The 18206-nt window shown below is 37.5% G+C and overlaps 2 protein-coding genes across 2 annotated transcripts in view; one reads left to right on the top strand and one right to left on the bottom strand.

Moving 5' to 3' along the window:
* afg2a (AFG2 AAA ATPase homolog A) overlaps positions 1-18206 on the top strand; it is a 294269-nt gene that overhangs the window by 118744 nt on the left and 157319 nt on the right. The gene's annotated exons all lie outside the window — the stretch shown is intronic.
* il21 (interleukin 21) lies at positions 8053-11111 on the bottom strand. Its single transcript, XM_062426128.1, has 6 exons — positions 10870-11111; positions 10730-10771; positions 8662-8772; positions 8505-8543; positions 8273-8353; positions 8053-8079 (listed from the first exon to the last, which is right to left on the bottom strand). The coding sequence occupies exons 1-6, from the start codon at positions 11017-11019 to the stop codon at positions 8053-8055; spliced, it is 450 nt and encodes a 149-aa protein (XP_062282112.1). The 5' UTR covers positions 11020-11111.

The following is an 18206-nucleotide window of genomic DNA, read 5'->3' as shown; positions in this document are numbered from 1 at the left end:
TCAGTCCCTGCATATCCGGATGAAATAAGTCATAATTGTTATGGTATCTATATTATGTGTCTTGTGTAGCTTTTGCAGGTTTCAGGATCTGTTCTTTATATTGAGTAGTATTGAAACATGAGCAGAACGTTCTCCATACATACAGAACATTATCATGATTATTGGCTATGATTATGATTATTAACACAAAATCACATCATCAATAAGTGGGATTAGGTAGTGGGACCCTGACACACCAAGCACATCTCAAAGAATGTCACTTCATAACATGTTTCACTTGAAAACTCCAAAATAGTTATGAATATTACATGAAATAACTAGTCAATAATCAGTATTTCTAATATAAAAATATCACAAACAAAAAACAAAATGACAGTCAATAACGGTCTTGTAACATGGGATGTTAAATAGAGACTTTATTGTCTGAAACTGGGGAAAAATTAAAGTCTCTGCTGTAATTTGAGTAGGTTTGCATCAACATAGAGAACACTGTGTGTGAGGTATTATAGCCTTTTAACATATTGTGTCTAACGTTTTGGGGTTTTAATGTAATTGGACAGATACACTTGGCGTCAAACAAAATTATATTTAATATTTTGTGGAAAACCCTTTGTAGTCAATTACTGCCTGAAGTCTTGGACTCATAAACATCAGCTTATGCTAGTCTGGCCTTCGGTGAGTGGAATTTAGCTCGCTCGGATTGAAATGAGGCGATTGACTCGGCCAGTCGAGAATATTCTGCCTCTTCACCCTGAAAAGCTCTTTGGTTGCTTTGGCTGTGTGTTGAGGATCGTCCTGTTCAATGATGAAATGTTGCCCAATGAGTTTTAATGCATTTGGCACACACAATGCTCCTGTATATTATATATTCTTCCTGTTACATACCCAAGCTGTAACAAACGTACACCTTGTTTAGCCGATGTGATGCTATGGTCATGAGCTGTTCCTTCTCTTTCTCCACACTTTCCTCTTTCCATCATCTTGATAGCGGTTGATTTTTGTTTCACCGGTCCACCAAACAAAAATTTGTTCCAAAACGGTTTCTTTTTGGGATTTGTTGCAAATTGCAACTTGGCCTTTGCTTTTGAGGCTTACCAGGGGTTTGCATCTTGTGGTTAATCCTCTGACGTTCTGGTAATGAACATGCATGCATTCATCCCGGAGAGTATTTTTGACTTTTGTGCAGTGTTAAAGTTATTTTTCTTCATCATACAAAGATTTTTCCAGTCATCCACAAGACTGCTAAGTCTACCAGGTCGTTCGCCATTATCTACCGTAAAAAACGGTATATAAGACACAGTCTATTTTGGGATGTGTCATGCTGGGAAAAATGCTTTTCTATTAAAGACTGGTTTGTTTGAATGCACCAGTAGCGATTCATTCATAAACACATAAACACCTTTATTTGAAACACAATCAAAGCACACATATTACACCTGAAACAGTGTGTCAGGTTAATGGTCGGGTAATGATTTGCTTAACTGAACTGGACTGGTATATTAACTCAGACCGGGTTCGGGTTAGGCTATGAGTTTCAAATAAACCTTTTAAAAGAACATGGTAACTTTACATATGTGATAAAGTGTGTAGCTGTATGTTTACTCGAGTCCCAAAAATGCAAAGTGTCTCCTGCACTAATGATGGATATGCTACCCATTACGCCACTGCTTTGGTCCTACGTAGTGATGTGACAGCTCAATATGTTTGCTAATACGGAAGATAGATATTGGGGACAAATCATTTCTAACTGACAGACTGACGCTTGTATGCATTCACTGAGGAAAGATTATGAAAATATAATATAACTTTCCCGCTAGAAATGTCTTTAGAACAAACATTAGAGATGAAACCTTCTAAATTCGCCCTTTTCTGCTTGTGTGGAAGATGAATGTCCGCCATGTTTTCACGTTGTTATATGTTATATAAATACAAAACAAATAGACACTCTGTTAAAATAATCAAGCTTGACTTGCACAGTCATTTCATATTGATTGACAACTCCATCTCAATATAAATAGCAAGTGACAATTCTCAGTCAACTCTGAGCCATGTGTGGGCTAATGAAGTATTACAGGAACAGTATGACATGAACTACCACAACTACTGCTGAAATGACACACAGCTGCCCAAGTCACATTTAAAAGTGTCGTAATACATTTGAACCCTTGAACTTTAGGTATTACATGGACTACATCTTCCACACAGTTCTTTTAAAACTGACATAAACCTAAACTTAAATTAAAGACTGAGGGCCTGATTTACTAAAGGTCTGCGTGTGTAAAAACGTGTGCAAACTTGACATCACCTGCAAAAATTTGCAAGCTGATCTACTAACGCAGTGCGCTGAGGTTTGCGTCTTTCAAATGTGCAAGATAGTACGCGCTGTCCATTTAGTACGCTTGCCATAATGAATATGTAATATGGGGCGTTTCAACCCTAGTGCGCAAAATACAGGGAGGAGAAAATGCAAATGTGTTATTTAGCAACACGCATTGTGAATTAACCAAACCTGAAGGTAATTTTTCTGACGGTAACTGCGTCTATAAATAATACCTTTGAAGGGCAGGTATTAACCGGCTGCGCACAGATGACTTTTGTCACTGTGGAGACGAGGAGACGGAGGCCCAATGACAGAATACACACAGGACGGAGTTTTTCCACCTGTGTTAATAATTTTGGAGTGGAATATTTTTGGTTTTACTAACAGCATTGACTTCGTCACAAATACTCTCCCATATGTCGGTTTCTCTGGTAATTTTAGTTTATGTTATAACTCAATATATTTGTTAACCTCTTCCACTAGAACCTGATCACATTCCATTTTACGCTTGCAGCTTTCTGCTCGTCCAAACTCTCCATAAAGACACAAAGCCCTCATTTAAATACTGTTGTCTCCACCCTGTTGCACCTGTTTTCATTTACGCAGTTGTTCTTAGTAGATCACCCGCAAAACGCACGCAAATGGCATGCGCAATCTATTGCACTGTGCAAGCTATTTAGTACCCACTATTTGGGATCTTAGTAAATCAGGCCCTTAGACTTTAGTTTGAGTTGAGGTTTAATTTGCAACATGGCTGAGACTTGCCATTTTAATATTTTATGTATTTATTTCAAATTTAATGTGCTGATATACAGAGCCTAAAGAACCCAAAATGTGTCCAAATAGTTTCATCCGTCGTGGCAGTCAAGATTTGGCCAACAATGTGAAGCTGAAATGAGCAAACAACAGCTGCTTGTGATACACTGAGATTGCTGTCAGTCTTCTCTTAGCAGATTTGGTTTGGTTCACGTGTTAAACATTTTACCACACACAGTAAGACAATAACATCATATATTTGTGTGTTTTCATGGTCACCTCATGCATGTGTTTACCAGGCACACAGCTGTGCAGCTCTGTACTCAGACTCACTTGTACAACATCGCTGCTTGGGTTGCATGTATTCAGTACAATGTGGTTTCAGGTGCAAAGATGGTAATTCCACAGTGCGGCATAAAAATTTTCTTCAGCAGTGCACCATCATGTTTTGTTATTCTTTTTTCTTTAAAGGTGAAGATGAAAGCATTAAATGAGTTTTGGATTGAATGTGCATGGTGGTGCAGTGGTTAGCACGTTTGCCTCACAGCCGGAAGATTCTTTGTTCTACCCCCCCCTCAGGCGCATTGCTGTCGGCCTTTCTGTGTGGAGTTTGCATGTTTCCTCCGTGCCTTCGTGGGTGTACTTTGGGTGCTCCAGCTGTCTCTGACAGACCGAAGGCATGCAATATGGTTAAGTGGTGACCTTAAGTTGCTCATAGGTATGAATGGTTGTCAGCCCTGTGATTGACTGGTGACCAGGGTGTACCTTGGCTCTCGCCCAATGTGCGCCCGGATTGGCTCCAGACAATTATTGACATGATGGTATGAGGCAGTTGTGATGATGGTGGCATCTTTGTTAATCACAACAACAACACATGAAGGGGGGGGGGCTTACTCTTCACACATCGTTCATCTCAGTGAAATTGAGGTAAAAAGGTAGCACTCCCAACAGTTACTATTAATATCAGCAAGACGTAGAGAACCATTATACACAAGGACAAGAAATCATGTACTTTATTAGAGATCAACGTTATTCCAATCAGATCACATTCAACTTCTGAACTGATCATGATCTTAGCTCTCTGGCTGTTTTTCTGTCAGCCCACTCTGAGTTCAGGAAAACATGAAAATATTTGTGTTCATACACCTGTGTTTGTTGATCAGATCGATAAAGAAATGCAAGCAACCATAAAGGTTTGTCTTTAACTGGTTATGAAACAGTCCTAATTTAATGCTGATGCTGTACTTAAGCAAACAAGACCAACTGTGAAAAGATTGGCTATTTCTGTAGAGGTATTCTAAATGCCTGCCACTGGGCCCGATTCTCCACAAAATCAGACAAAACGATTTACGGCATGCAGAGCGGAGGAGCATAGGTTTACATGACATGTAGCATTCTAACATGAGAGAGTACAAAGACGTTACTTGGATGAAGGGAGAACATTTCTCTTCGTTTGGTAATGATAAAAGTACAGTTAGACTTCTTGTCTTGGCTTCCCGACCTATCTAAAAAAAAGAACATGAGCACGAGCAACAGAGAGAACAGTGGTGATTAAGGGAGCCGATTGAAGAGAGGGAGCTGTGGTAGTGAGAACAAAGCAGTGAATTGGAGAAATAAACGTTATTTTCTGATTGTTTCACAATGGTTCTAAAGCACTAATTAACACACACACACACCTCTACACAACCATGTAGGAATGAACGACATTTGGTGTAAATGCAGCCTTCCATGTAACCTAGGTGTGTATGAACAGTACTTAAAGTGTACTTTCTTTCACCATTGTCATATTGCAATCATTAATCTTACATAGCCACAAACAGATCATTTACCTCATCACTATGCATCCTTAAAGCAGCTGGGTTTAAAAAAAGAAAAATAATATTAAAAACAAGTTGTCTGCCAAGATGAGCAAAAAAATGAAAGAGCCTTGTAGTAACATTAAGCCTTTATGATGAATACATTGAGCACATTTTGAATTTCAATCAGCAGTAGGCAATTAATCCTTAACATTTTGCACTGTCCTGTTTTGCATGGCACAGTGTTTGACACCTATGTTTTTCTTGCTTGCACAAAGCTTTATACCACTGTTTATCTAGTGGGTTATGTTAGTACAACTTGAGTGTTGTAAACATTTGTTCACAGGTGTAAAATACATCTTGGTAAAAATGTGATGAGTTTGTATAGCCGAAATCCCCCTTGTCATCTGGGAAATCCACAGTAGTTGTATTTGTAGTGATGACACCTGTTTTAAAAACATGTTTGCACCTGTCATTGTGAGAGCAGAGGGTGTTATTTGGATTGCCTCGTTGCTGTATGCTCATGTGTTTAAGTGTTTTTTTGTGGTAACTTATCACCACAGAATTCAAGCGTGTCTGCACCGATTGTACATCTGCCTGGTTTTAGTGATTGAAGTTGATGGTGAAGTGATTATGGACTGAAAAAAGTTATTGCAAAGTACAAATACAATGATCTCACCTCAGGTGACACACGGCTGATTTAGTTGTGTTTTATTTATTAAATGAACAAGACACATTAGGAACGTAACATCAGCATAACACAGAGCATGCATTTAATGAATCAAAAGAAAGCAAAAGTTGGATTGGTACATTATTTTCAGTTTCTAGTAAATCATACTGCCTAAAACGTAAACTTAAACTCTAACAGCAGCGCCCTCTGGTGATGGTGTCATGGAAATTGTCTGAAAACTAAACTGGTGGGTAAAGGCACTTCAGAGTGTGTATACAAACAAACAATTATTTTAAAATCGATCTAAACATGTTTAGGAGGGGAGTTTCTTCTATTGTGTGCCCTCTGAAACATCTTAAACCCGTGTGTATGCATGCTTTCAACTTGTAGGAATGTGAAATTATTCTTTAAAAGACAAATATTAAAAAAATTAAAAAAGAAAAGAAACAGTATATTACATATTTGCAAATTTTTATACACCAAAATTGCACATACTGAACAGGAATGTGCTAGAAACAAGAGTTTAGAAATATCAAGTATGACCATTAAGTTTTGTGTGTGGTGTGAAGCTTTGATCACTTTAATCGTACCATGCGGTAGGATTTTGCATTTCAGTTTGGTGCCACTGTGCCGGGGTCCTTCAGTCGATCAACACTGCTTTTAAAACAGTGAACACTTTAAAAGGGGAGAAATGGCACTGGAAAAACAATTGAAGACAATCCGATAAATGTATTGTTAAAAGCAAATCAAGAAATGAAGTAAATCCCAAAAATGTGATCAAAGAGTGAAAGATCCCTACATACAATGCTATGAAATGAATCAAGTGACATTTTGGTCATTTATATGGGTAGAATATAGAGAATCTGTCAAAGGTTTGGAAACACTTTATCATTCAACTTTGACTGGTACTGTATGGTAACGTACAGCTTTGAAAAGGAATTCATAGTTAACCAGTGAAACAACAGCGACCATCCAGAAGAGAGCGCCATTGACTACTGCTTGTCTCTGTAAACTTACTTTACGTCAACAGTGATATAATGTGGGGCCTTGTCATTTGGCTGATAACATTGGCTAGTGTGTCTGAAAACGAGCGCTACCTCAGCAGAGATAATATGCTCATATTTCATTCCAGGTATTCTGTCCTCAACCTGGGCTGAACATTCGTTGTTGAGAGTCTGAGTTTTAAGTACTTGATGTGATTTGGCTCTGAGGGGGGAAATCCTTTCTTCATCAGTATTAGAGGAGTTGCAGTGTTTGGTTTTAATGGATGACAGAGGGTGTCCATAGTTTTTTATTTGAACGAGACGCTAAATGTTTGTTAATTTTGAGCTCCTTCATCTGTTTGTTACAATGTTGGAATACCCCACAGTAATATATTGTTTTTGAATTGCATTTTGGACCACCCAAGACAATCTTTTAGCCCAAGGCAAGGATCACAAATCAATAGAAAGTAGATCGGAGTGATCACCTTTATCCTATGATGAAACATTTCTATCCTGATGGGATTGGTCTCTTCTAGGATGACAATGTACTCATCCATAGGGCACGAGGGGTCACTGAATGGTTTGATGAGTATGAAAATGAAGTGAATCATATGTTATGGCCTTCATGGTCACCGGATTTTGACTGCAATGAACACTAATGGGAGATTTTTGACACCGCCATCATCCAACACTAAATGAGGGAATATCTTTTGGAAGAATGGTGTTCATCCCTCCAGTCGAGTTCAGAGCCAAGGAGCACTGAAGCTGTTCTGGTAGCAGGTGGTTGCCCAACACCTTACTAAGACACTTTATATTGGTTTGTCCTTTAATTGCTCACCCTTCTATCTTGGTGGAAAACCCCATAAGTGGTTTTAAATGTTTAAAAGTCAGTAATATAGAAACTTTTGCTGTCTTAGTATCTCAGTATCAGGTGGAAGGATTCACATTGCCACCTACAGCTGAAAATGGAGAACAGTGTATCTTCTGATTTTCATACAAATGATAGACATTTTCCCTTTGCTGGCTTGAACAGTATTTATGTCTTAGATTGAACTAAAATGAGATAAATAACTTTGAAAAATGGAGTATCTCTATGTGCTAGAAAAAAGAAAGAAAAAAGAAGGTGTATTGTACGAGAGATAAACCAAGCAGACCAAAACCATAGTTTCAATATATTTAATATCTTTTAAATCGTTACAATTCTTTAAATGAAAGTATTGATGTACTAACACATGTCATACATAGTATAAATGTTATTAAATAATTTATGTTCTTGAGAACTACAGATAAATTAACTTTCACAATCAGTGAAAAACAACTTTTTTTTTAAAAACGCCAAGTCCACTGGGTGGAAGCAAAGCAGCTTTCCTGACAATATCATCATCTTAGCTTGAGTGGGTCAACCACTACTGTCTAAATAAATAATAAATAAGTTAAATATTGAGAAGGGTACAACATGTAGACTTGGCCATATTCAGCATCCCGTCAGCGTAGTGTCATCTTTACATTCAATCCTCAGGTTTGTTGTCAGTCCACGGTCAGTCTGGTTATGGCCTAATGACATTAAAAAAATATATGAATTGTCACACAAGATATTGTTTCATAAATATATATTGACATCATCACAGAACAGCTGCTGTGCAGACATTCAGCCACCTTTTCTTAATGTTACATAACATAAAGTTCTTGTAAATGTTTTCACATTTTTTGGTGAAATCTACAAAAATCTTTCAAAAAGTACACCTACCTTTTGAATAAAAGACTCCAGTCTGTTGAAGAATTCGTTTGCATTTTCCTTTGGATGCAAGTGGCATTCTGTGCAGTTAGGCTAAAGGGAAACAGGCAAAAACAGGATAAATTAACTTACTAAGCCTCTACTATGAACGCAGTGTATGCCACGCTTCAAATATCCGCGGGGTATATATTAGGAAATAATGGAAGTAAAAGTGCAAAAAAATATTGACAGAATTTTCTCTTACCTCTGCAGCTCCTGAGTCACAAAAGTCCAGACCTCTCACCTGAAATGGATGAAAGAAATTTGGTTTTAGAATTGTACTGTATAGCCAACTTCAGATACACTTTTAATATATTATTCAATACATCATTCCTATTATCCTCCCACACTCATTTACTTACAGTAATGTGACTGTTGAGGCTCTTGATCAGTTTGCTCATTTTTCTGTCTTGGCTGTTGAACACCTGCAGGTTAGCCCGATAGCATTGCAAGGCTGACATGCTGCAGCAGTCCTGTTAGAAAAAGAAGACAATGTTTGTGAATAAAAACATCAATACCACACTGATACATTTAAGTGCTCTTTGTTCAGTTTAGCCTCTCAAAAGTGAGGCTGACTAGTCACGGACTAATTGTTTTATACTTTTCTATACAGATGTAGCATAGTGAGTGCAAAAATGCAAAATATTTAGTCTGGATTGTCCATATAAAATAATAAGTTGTCCAAAATTGAACAAAGAATATACATATTTAATAGAAATATGTAATTCCATATATGTATACATAATTATTTATATAAAATTCTTCCATCACTGCCTTCAAAACATTTCCAAGAAAGCTGTTATTCTTGGTATCATGTCATGACTTCATAATCGCAGTTTGACTTTCCAATCTGATACATACAAAAGACTTTTACATAAAACTGAAACTTAATTCAAGAAAGTTTCCGCTATTTTAAAGATAAGTTTCTGTTCCCAAGAGTGCTTTGGATGTTTTTTTTTTTCCTCCAGAAATCTGAATGAAAGTTTTAATGATATGACACATTTTTTCCAAGTGAAACAGTTTTCTTTCTGTTTACTCGTACTGCAAAGAGTGACACTCACAAACCAAAACTAACTGTGGTCAAATCATTGTTTCTACCAGCAGTATGTGTAGTAGTAGAATTGATATGTTACGTTATTCTGTCAGGACAAGAACTAAACAAGAGAAACGATAATACTAATCGACTTAAAACTCCTTTTCCCCCCGATTATTTCTCAAAATCTGCACTTTTTTGCATAAATTCTGGTGCAATTATTGCTCTGTAGTGTAGCCATTTTCATTTTGAATAGTAAGCTTTCAGTACTGTTGGTAGCCTCACACCCACTCAGGAGTCCTCACCATTCCTGGTTTCAGATAAACTGTAATTTGCCATTTATTAAACGAGATTGAGTCAAATGTTTTCTAGCATGCCAGTGAACTTTTTGAGTTTATGAGGTAGCGTGAGGAAGTGCCGTGGTTTTGTCTGCTATCTGCTTGATTACTCATCACATTTCACTTGACGATGCAACGGAAGCTATGAGAAAACAAAAAACTACACTGAACAAGATCTCGAGTTGACTCACTCTTGAGTGTAAGCCTGACAAGAAAGAGGACTGATCTGGATTTACAAGTAATGCACTTGATCTTAATTGGAATTAATTTAAAGCGAAATGCACATAATCACATTTTTATGTGGGTTTGTTTTGGCAATTAGAAAACTATATAACATTGAAAATTGTAAGAATTTGTTTTTTTACTAGGTAAACTTTATCATTATGCTAAAATTGCGTGTCCTGCAAGGCACTTTAGCTAAATATCATGAAGTTATATGAAATGACATTAAAACAGCAGTTTTGATACTTCTAGTTTGAGTGAATCTGATGCACTGCAGGCTTTTCTTGGGTTAAGGAAGTTGCTGTTATAACAATGTTTAACACATTACATTTGTACTGCAATCAATAATTTGATATATACTTATTGCTTTTGGATTTCATGTTTGCTGTTTCAGAGACTAAAATTACTTTTACATTTAAAAATGATGTATGCGCATATTCAGATTTTCTCTATAAATAATGTACGTGTGAAGGATTTCTGTACAGTAGGTCAGACTGTTGCCACAACTCTGCTTTATAAAGACAACCTGAGAACAATTTGGAATGCAAACTTCTTTTTAATTTTTAATTTATTGAAATTTAGTAGCTGAAAAATGATTTAAATATATTTAAAAATATCTATTGGTGTAAATGAATCGTTACATGTGCTATTGTCCATAGCATTTTGTGATTTCACACATCATTTGATGTACTCCTACAGTAGCTGGCACATGATAATTAGTTACTACAGTAAGTGTGAGAGTAACAATGACTAAGCAACCATGAATGTTAACGCGGCAGTGACCATGCTGCCAACATTATTTTTAATAAAAAGTAGTTTAGAGTTAGGTTTGCTTACCTCAATATTCTGTGGTGGAGTATGGAGCGTCAGCTCACTGTGCTGCAAGACAGAAACCAAGAGCATTGTATTTAGTTGTGAAAACTAAACATACATGAGCAAAAAATGTGCAAAGTCAAATGTACAGTAGATGAACATACCCGCAAGGTCCCTCTCACTTCAGCCAACAGGTTCTTAACTTCCCTCAATTTTTTCCTCTGTAATGTTTTATCTCCCCTAATCGTCGATGCATTGGCCAGAGAACTGCAGCAAACTGCAAGAAGGCACAAAACAACCAGCTTCATATTCATAGTCTCAGGAGCAGGTACCAGTTTACCAAAAGATGCTTTTCGAAAGATTTACTGGAAATGCAGACAGCTGTGTTGCTTACCTTTTTATACTATCCCGGAGGACACAGGAAAACCACTTGTTCAGAGTTGGAAAGCCTAAGAAACTGGTGTGTGTGAGTAATGAAATTTTCTTTTCCACTGGCAGCCACCACGACGTGTATCGAGAGTGTCGTCAGGTTGCGCGCGCGTGCGTGTGTGGAGCCTAAAATGCAACTGTGTGAACGTAAAGTTGTTTGAGTGCACACGACAGGAAACTACAGGAAGACGACACTTCCCATTTTCATTCTGAATCAGTGGAGCCGCTGCGATACCGTGTCATAGGTAGTCTTCGTAGGTGTCATATTGACAACTTAAATATTCATTGCATCATGGTCACCCACACAAAAAGAAAGGTTATCACAATAACAGGAAATTATTTTTAAATATTAATGGAAAAACTCGAAGTAATTAAGTATATGTATAGGTTTTTTTCAGCTGGACAGTGAATATTTGAAGCCAATTTCGAAGAACATATCTAATATCTTCTGAAATTCCCTGTGGTGGTGCAGCTTCCCTTCTTTCATTTCTCTGTTAGTCATCAACCTAGAAGGTCTTACTTTCTGTCCATTTTAAAAGCCAGAAGCAAGTTTCTGTTGTCATTAGTCACGCAAGCCTGTTCGAGAGACTGTGGACCATGAAAAACATTTAAAATGCTCACAAAGTTATTTAAGAAAATGTTTCTCCTGTGTACAGTTCAGTTGTGGAACACTTTGTCGTCTTCACTGTCGTTACTGTTTAAGTCATTTAACATCGATCCTGCAGTAAAGGAATAGACTGATAATAGCAATGCTTTACTCCAATTCAAACGTTCTCTTGCAGAAACTTAAAAAATTAAACAGTCATCAAAACTGCGTTAATGTACAATTAAAAGTTCCCACAGGAGTAGTTTCACATAAAATCCTTTCTGTCCACAAAGACGTGTAGAAACTGACACGTTCATGAGTCATGAAAGACATTCGGGGGGGAACAGACATTTTCTGCATTCACTGTAATTGTTTTATTAATATTTTATTGGGTTGTTTAAAATGTGTAGGACTGTTCAAAATGTAATCCTCTACAACATGACTGCAGAGAACTACAAGAAAAATTTATCAGAGAAGAATTATTGATAAGTGGTGTGGACGGTGGGAAAAGTACAGATAAATAAATTAATCCTTATTCAACTTTCAGCTTCCTCTTCTTTCTGAAACAATAAATTCAATAACATGAATGCGGTTCCAAAATGCTGAAGAAATGCATTTGACTTTTCAGGGTCACAATAGTGCAAATCAAGACAAGAAATGCTCTGTTTACTATTATATTAGTATTTTTATAAGGAAATTGCTATTGTATTGTAAATAAATTCACAAATAAAGACATTGCACAAACATTGTAGATCAGTTTATTATTGCTTAAACATGATTGATTTATGTGTTAAATATCTTACATACAGTACAACAGTAAATTTATGGCCCTCCCTGCAGGCAGTGACAGTTGAACACTTTGAGTTACGGCTGGCAGTGTATTGCAGCTGCAGCTGTGCATACATGTATTGCACTGTGAATGCCCATCCCAAATTGAAAAATAAGAATACATTAAATCAGCAGTAGTGGCATACTTTTACACATGCATTATCTTTATGTTATAAATATAGAAAGGCTTTCAAGTGAGGTTACAGAGAATAGTAAAAAAAATTTATGGAAATATCACTGAAGATTTCTCCAGTGATGGTCATCATACTCTAACATGCCTTGGAAATTTAGCAGGTATCACGTTAGCCAGTGTGTCCATGTACTTCACACACTTATCAGTGTTTCTGCCCCGTCAGTGTTCACGCACACGTTCCCTCGACACAGCCTTTACACCGTATTTTGCTGCAACCAAAAGGGAAGGAAGTGATAGTGAGACTGAGAGAGAAAACCCCTCTCGTCTGTTCTTTGTGTTTGTCGGCGTAAGGGAAAGGGTGGGTGGGGGCTCCGACTGGTCTGAGAGGTGCATCACCATAGGGCTCCCACTCTCACCAGGAGTCCCTTCTGTGATGATTACACAAGGGAAAAAATGTCCTCAGGTACACAAATTTAACAATTCAGAAGAATTTTCCTCCACTGGCTTACATTTAGGAACTTATCCTAACCCCCCTGTGGTCTGTGGTGTGTGTGTGGGTGTGTGTGTGTGTGTGAATAAATGGTATTAATACATTTAATTTGATTCATGCAGACTGAGGAACATAACCATCTTAACCACAGAAAGATGACGTGGAGGAAATATTAATTAATATGAATATATTTTTTAAAAGACTTAAACATTGAAATAGTGCAACAGAAATCAAAGGTATAAACATTTATCTTTTCATCTTTTATTCATCTTCAGCTCCCAAACTATGCTTATTTTCAGTCAAATATATAATGTTACAATGTCGGATGTTCATGTTAAAAGTGTCAAATATTGAGGTAATCTTTTTTTTTCTACTTTCAGCCCGAGTCAATGTCGGCTCGTGACAGATTTCTCTATATGGTCATCTGCTCATGCACATTATGGCGTTTTTCCATTGTTTTGGGATCATTACACTGACCCATGACTCCATTACACAGCTACACAGCACTGCAAAGTAAAATAGTTAACCTGTTGGATGTGTGCTGGTTGTCTGCAGCTCTTCATCAAACATCATCAAACATCATCATCAGTGTTACTGTTTCTGCTTGTTCTATTCAATCCTTTATTATTTCTAAATGATCCACTGAACAAAGAGCTCCAAATCTCTCCAGGTCTTCGTATTTGATTGGTTTTAGATTGATTCAATGAGGAACACATTTCACTTCCTGTTGTCTCCTGTTATAACTCATGTAAAGGCTTGTCATTTGAAGCAGTAAAATTGAAAGTACTAGGTTTGCATTGGTGGTCGCTTAACACGACCGGTACTGATTCTCGGCAGCTTCTAAACAAGGGCTTTAAAGGATAGGGTTAGGGTTAGGAGCTAAGACCTGTCCTGTTAGGGTGTACTCACACTGCGCAATCCGTACTGTGCCCGAGCACGTTTGACCCCTGAAGTCCGGTTCGTTTGACTAGAATGATCGCTCTGTACTGTGACCGGGCCCATCTCTTCAATGTAAAGCACATTGAGTTGCCATTGTGTATGAAATGCGCTATATAAATAAAGCTGCCTTGCCTTGCCTTCAAGCGTACCCCATCCGGGCGAGAAATAACCACAAAGAACTTACGCCTGGATCGTTAAATGCAGTGTGAGTGCGGGCCAGTGGGGGAGGTGAGGGGAGACAATCGTGCTCGGGTACGATACAAAGCAACCGGGCCTAATGTGAGTACGCTCCTAGAGACAGAGGCTGAACTGAAAGGCTGCATAAAGAGACAGTATTAGATAAATGAGTTTTTTGAACTGTGACTCATGCAAAGTTACTCTGTTGGTCCAAAATAAAAACATATAGCTGGGAATGGGCATAATATGTCCCCTTTTAATAATGATTTAACTAATGTTAAACTTATTATTTAATGCTTTATAAAAAACATTAACAAGAACAACTTATGGATTTTGTACTAAGAGGGTGAACTTCAGGATGACACTTAAAAAAAAAAAGAAAAGTTGGTCTTTTTAGCTCTGTAGGAAGTCCCCATTTATTAACAGTTTGATCTGATATCTTTTGAAATCAATTTTAAAAAGCCCTGAACATCTGAACTAAAACAAAATTGGTATCAACTTAGTAACATTTACAACTCGGAGGGGCCTTCCTCATTTATTGAGGAGTGAGCTCAGAAGACAAAAACACGTGTCACGATGGAGGACGAGAATTTTCACGGCTCAAAGTTGCTCTCAATGATATTATTGATCAATGAACCGTTGCTCATTTGTCTATTAAACATTAATAAAATGAATTAGGTACAAGTTACCTGAAAGTGAAACCGTTTGTCTCATGCAATCATGACGATCATAAGACCTCTTTCATTAGTTGTTTTACTCAGACAAATACGGCGGTTACTCTCTTTTTCACACGTGCAGAAATTTCACACAGGTGGAGAAATGTGATCGTCACGTACGCCTCATCTGCATTAGGGGGACTGAAGCTTTTTTTCCATGAAATTTCTTGAAATGTTGCAGCATTGCATGTTTTTGGCGATGACTAAAGCTCTTCGTCAGGGGTGAAGACATGTCATACAGTGAGAGTTGCTGTTTGTGGTCAGCCAGGGTGTTAAACGCAGTGCAAAGTGTGACTTGTAGTCAGGCTTCAGATGAGAGAATGCTGACAGATAGAGGTCAACTTCTCACATGGTAAGGATGTTGTATGAACGTTTTAACACATTAAACAGTGAACAGGCCAACTATTTAAAACCTGAAAAATGTGAGCAATCATACTAACCTTTTAAAAAGTGTGATTTTTCCTTTTATTATGATGATGATGCCCTTTCACCTACAAATCTTTACACAAATGAAGTAAAGTTAAAGCTGCAGTAGGAAAATTTCAGGTTCAGTTTGTTTGAAGTTATGTGAATAATGTTCCTCTGGCTTAAACTGTGCTACATCTACAGTTTGATGTGGCTCACTTTTGGGTGGAGACCTCTGAATTCTGCTTACTGAGTTGATTTCTTGTGTTTTTAGAACAAACTGTGTTTTCCTGTGTGTGTGTGTGTGTGTGTGTGTGTGTGTGTGTGTGTGTGTGTGTGTGTGTGTGTGTGTGTGTGTTTCCTCGTGTGAACTCCTATAGGTTTGTATTTCTATAGGTGTGCAACGGTTTTGTTGAAGAATATTTGTATTCTAAGGAGGAGAAAAAAAAGCATGTAGTAGTAAGCATTGATAAAAAAAAAAGCACTTAATTATGTAAAGACTGAAAGATATGTGAGATGCAAAATTGCAGATTTTACAGACTTTTCTCCATCATGCTTAAAATAAATTTAAAAAACAGACTAAACCATTTAAATAAAGTCAGTATTGGCCTGATTTGTAAGACTTCTACAACACAATTTCTTCTATTTTCTTACATATATTCCCCTTTTTTATATTCAAAACACCTACACAAGATCAGACAAATAAAAGAGCTACATTTGACGCCTCTCCACCAGTCAGTTTAATCAGTAAGGCTGTTTGTTTACCATGATGTGATATTTTACACATCGCTTTATTTCACTATCACGTAGCTTCTACTATCATGGCTGATGTCTCAGCCGCAGTAATTGCTCATCAATATCATCATCATTTTGTTTATGTTTTGTTTTGACTGGACTTGATGTTGTCTCTCGGTCACACTGTAAATGATGTCATTTTGTTTTGTTTTGTTTTGTTTTGTTTCCTGCATTGTATATTTACCATGCCTCTGTATTGTCCAAGCCTAATAAAATGCATTTCTATAAACATGTTGTGCACAGTTCTCGTGATATTTGTCAAAACTAAATGTGCGTGGGTGACTGAAAAGAAATATTAGTCATCTTTCTCGTCTTTTTCTCACACTTGAGACTTTAGTATAAGTGCATTGACACACAAATGCTTTGTTATTTTATTACAAATTATTACATTATCAGGCAGATTTATTTACTCTGTTCCAATGATGTAGTTTACTTCCTACTCCCACTTGCAGTAGTATGATTTCCTACACTGCGGTCTCCCCTTAGTGAAGAGTTAGCATTTCAGGGGTGCGGGACGAGTGGGTGCGAGGTTGAAAGTATGCATGCATCGCATAAACACATTAGCATATTGCAATGAATGATTGCTTTTTCTTTTCTTTTTTTAAACTACATGCTTAAAATGCATAAACGTGAAATCTTCAGCATCTTTGTAGCCATTCAGAGAGAGACGGAACAAGGACAAAAGGAAGGTGATTTTCAGTGATTGAGAAAAGCGAGGGTGCCTGATATTACCGTAAGTGTACAGGAAGAGTAGAAAGACGCCGTGGGTGGGGGATGTTCTCCTTTGGTCTTCTTCATCAGTGCCGCAACAGGAATGACACAGCTTGTTTATACAATAGATTGATTTTTCACAGTCATCATTAGTGAATTCAATCAGATGGCAGGTTAAGTTAAAAATTTAAAAGTCAAATTCAGCTTTACTTTAGATGCCAAAAAGGAAATTATTCACCAATATCTTACTTAAATTAATTAAACTGATAAACAAAAGGGAGAGCTAAAAGAAACGTCTCACAGGGAATTTCTTTTGTCTGTTGCAATACACTTAATAGTTCAACGCACTATAATGTCAACCAGTTTCCAACTGTTCGTAGGAGGTTATTTTGTGCAAAACTAGTACAAAAACAAAATAATGAGCGGCAGGGGATATTTTTATTCCAACAGACATGACTGTCGATCGGAAAAATAACGGTTCTGCTTTGACAGACTGTTTCCAAATGGGAGAGGATCATTTGTAATTCAGTGTGACCAGAACACACAAAAAAGTGTTGAATTGATGGGTGTTTTCATTCAATGACAAATCAGTTGAAAAGGTTTAATACGTTTAAACTAAATATGAGATCCCACCCACAGTTCCTTTTCTTTTATCTGACCTTTTGCTGCACTGGTTCATTATGTCTCATGCTGTTAAAGATAAGTCATGCAAATTCCGATTTTTGTTCACTTTTGAGCCTACAGGTTAGATGTTGCCCATTGGAGAGTCACATGAAATCTGATTTCAGTTACAAGTATTCTTAATAAAGGACGAGGAGCTTGTTTGCATTTAGTTCACAGTGAATTCTGAAAGTGTTAAGACCCCTTACTTTCTTCACACCTTACATCGCAGCCTTTGCTAAAATCAGGTCTCTCCAGATATGGTCGATTGGGTTCAAGACAGACTTCTGGCTTGGCCACTCGAGGACATTCAGAGTTGTCCCTAAACCATCCCTGTGTGCTTTTGGCCGTGTGCTTAGGGTCATTGTCCTGTTGGAAGGTGAACCTTCAGCCTAGTCTGAGGTCCTGAGTGCTCTGCACCAGGTTTTCCATAAAGACATATCTGTACTTTGTGCCATTTAGCTTTCCCTCAACCCTGACCTGCTGAAAAACATCCCCACAACATAATGTGCCACCCTATGCGTCACCCTCACAGATAGTATTGGGAAGGTGATGAGCGGTGCCAGTTTCCTCCTGACATGAAGCTTAGAATTGAGGCCAAACACTTCATTGTTGGTTTCATCAGACCAGAG

This window comes from Scomber scombrus, chromosome 9 (genome assembly GCF_963691925.1).
Source record: "Scomber scombrus chromosome 9, fScoSco1.1, whole genome shotgun sequence".
Lineage (NCBI taxonomy): Eukaryota > Metazoa > Chordata > Actinopteri > Scombriformes > Scombridae > Scomber > Scomber scombrus.
Note: the sequence above shows the minus strand (reverse complement) of the source record. Positions and strands in the feature narration are given on the sequence as shown.

Bases quoted from the DNA above. Each gene is read 5' to 3' on its own strand.
- il21 (XM_062426128.1), bottom strand. From the start codon at position 11,019: ATGAATATGAAGCTGGTTGTTTTGTGCCTTCTTGCAGTTTGCTGCAGT. The intron at 10,772-10,869 runs GTATGTTCATCT...TCTGTCTTGCAG, and splicing joins AAGTGAGAGGGACCTTGCGG to CACAGTGAGCTGACGCTCCA. The intron at 8,354-8,504 runs GTAAGAGAAAAT...GTTTCCCTTTAG, and splicing joins GTGACTCAGGAGCTGCAGAG to CCTAACTGCACAGAATGCCA.